The sequence below is a fragment of the Myotis davidii genome, unplaced genomic scaffold (genome assembly GCF_000327345.1).
Source record: "Myotis davidii unplaced genomic scaffold, ASM32734v1 scaffold830, whole genome shotgun sequence".
NCBI classification, from domain to species: domain Eukaryota; kingdom Metazoa; phylum Chordata; class Mammalia; order Chiroptera; family Vespertilionidae; genus Myotis; species Myotis davidii.
This window is the reverse complement of record NW_006282202.1, coordinates 281,340-283,542: the sequence shown is the minus strand read 5'-3', so window position 1 is coordinate 283,542 and position 2,203 is coordinate 281,340. Positions and strand designations below refer to the sequence as shown.

General features: G+C 47.6%; 1 protein-coding gene across 1 annotated transcript in view; it reads right to left on the bottom strand.

The window, feature by feature from the left end:
* The window catches only part of MICAL3 (microtubule associated monooxygenase, calponin and LIM domain containing 3), a 266,794-nt gene that overhangs the window by 66,985 nt on the left and 197,606 nt on the right, over positions 1-2,203 (bottom strand). The window contains 1 exon segment of the mRNA XM_006752758.2: positions 2-113. Coding sequence (XP_006752821.1) covers positions 2-113 — 112 coding nt within the window.

The following is a 2,203-nucleotide window of genomic DNA, read 5'->3' as shown; positions in this document are numbered from 1 at the left end:
TCTTTCCTTTTAAAAGAGCATGGATCCTCACAGCTTCCTTCCAAGGAACGCCACCCAGGTCCGAGGTGGGCAGTGGAGGCTCCTCCTCCTCTTCCATCTCAGACTCGGAACTGCTGTGGGGAAACAATCACACAACCAAAGTGAGGGAATGACAAAACCATGAAGGAGATGGTTAAAAGCCACATCCGAGGCAAAGTGTCCCACAAAGCACTGCTGGGTGGGGAGAGGACAACTTTGGAGAGACCCGCCTACTTCTCTGCTTAGGTAAGACACATGAGGAGATCGGAGGAGAGTGAACAGAGGGCAAAATGGCATACCTACATGGGAGCCATGATGACCTAACCCATGTGAGTGGACAGCCCAGTCTGGTGGGTGGTCTGTTTAGAGCAGTGATGGCGAACCTATGACATGTGTGTCAGAGGTGACATGTGAACTCATTTTTTTGGTTGATTTTTCTTTGTTAAATGGCATTTAAATATATAAAATAAATATAAAAAATGTAAATCTTTGTTTTACTATGGTTGAAAATATAAAAAAATTTCTATATGTGACACGACACCAGAGTTAAGTTAGGGTTTTTCAAAATGCTGACACGCCTTTCAGCCATAAGGTTCGCCATCACTGGTTTAGAGTCTGGTCTCATGGAGGCCCTCAGAAGCTGCAGGCTGTGGGCCCATTTTGATGTAAACTCATGACCCCAGGAATCAAGAATGGAGATTAAGTCTCCTTTCATTATGATCCACTATTTGGTTTGAGGAACTCAATTCTACTTGACTCAGGTGGGTTGGAAAGAAGGCTCTCATGAGAGCCATGGTGAGGAAGGAGGAGCTGCCATGAGAGGCATGAATAAAGTCTTAACCCCACTCTGGCTGGCAGGCAAGATGCAGGTTCTGGAGGGGGAGGTATCACACTCAATTTCACAATGTTCCTTGAATCCCCCCCAGCTGCCATGACTTGAGCTGGATACTGTGGGAAACAGGTAATGTGGCAGCAAAGGCCCCATTAACTGCACAGTACAGTGCAGGGACTGTGGGGGCAGGGTGGAAATACCCCAATCCCTGGGTCATCGCTCTTGACAAGCAGCTGCATTCCCATCACTGCTCTCTTCACAGCACAGCCTGGCTTAGTTTCAAATGGCAGCAGCACTGCCTGTGATATACACTCACCATGACTTACACAAACCCCAAATGTGGAGCTCCACTCTTTAGGCACCACCCTCCTACCTGCTCACAGAGAGAAGCAGGACAACAGGAAGTATAGGAATAAAAACACTTGGTGCCCTACAATGCTGTGGGGCTCCATGGCAGGAAGAAATCCCAAATGTCACTGCACAAGCTGTACAGTTTGCTCAGACCTGTTTATGGTAGATAATTACCAGTTTTTCCCAGGAGATTCTTTTCTCAGAAATGTGTAGCTGACTGGACTGGAGGAAATGGACTTTCATAATAAAGCATGGTCCAACTTCTGGCATGATGGAGCCTCATAACCCAGGAGCATCAGGCATGGGTGGGTGGCTGGACCACTTCCTGTGATAGTGGGTAACTCTCCCCTCAGCCAGAGAGGGGCCAGTTGGTACACTGTGATGAGGACATGCCAACCACCACCAGTGCTATCACTGCCTATGGAGTAAAGAATTTAACCTGCTCAAAGAGAGGTTTGGTCCCTGCTCTCAGCTTCTGGGAGGTGAACTTAGCCTTAGAATGCCCTGCTGGGTGGGAATGCCCATTTTGCTGGGGGCCTTGGGTCATGGTGGATAGTCTACTATTGTGATTCAGGGTAAGGACTGGCCATATCAGAAAGGCCAGAAATTTAGGGTGAGTGCTTTGGGTCATGCAGTGGACCTGGAGAGCAACCACAACCACATGGTAAATTGATCAATCAGTCAACCAATCAGTTTCAAATGGTAACAGCACTGCCTGTGATAAAGCACTGCCTAGTTACCAAGCCCCAATAAAAACTCTAAATGGGAAGTCTTAGAGAGCCAAGCTCCACGGGTATCTTCACACATCACTATCAAGAAAATGACACTGTCCCAACTGCATGAGGATAGTGCATAGGAAGCTCTGCACCTGAATCTTTCTGGACTCTGCCCTATGCTTGTCTTTCCCTGGCTGACTTCAACTGGTGCCCTTTCCCTGTGTAACACCTTTCAGTGATTCTGTGAATCCTTCGAGCAAATTATTGAGCCTAGGGTGATTTGTGG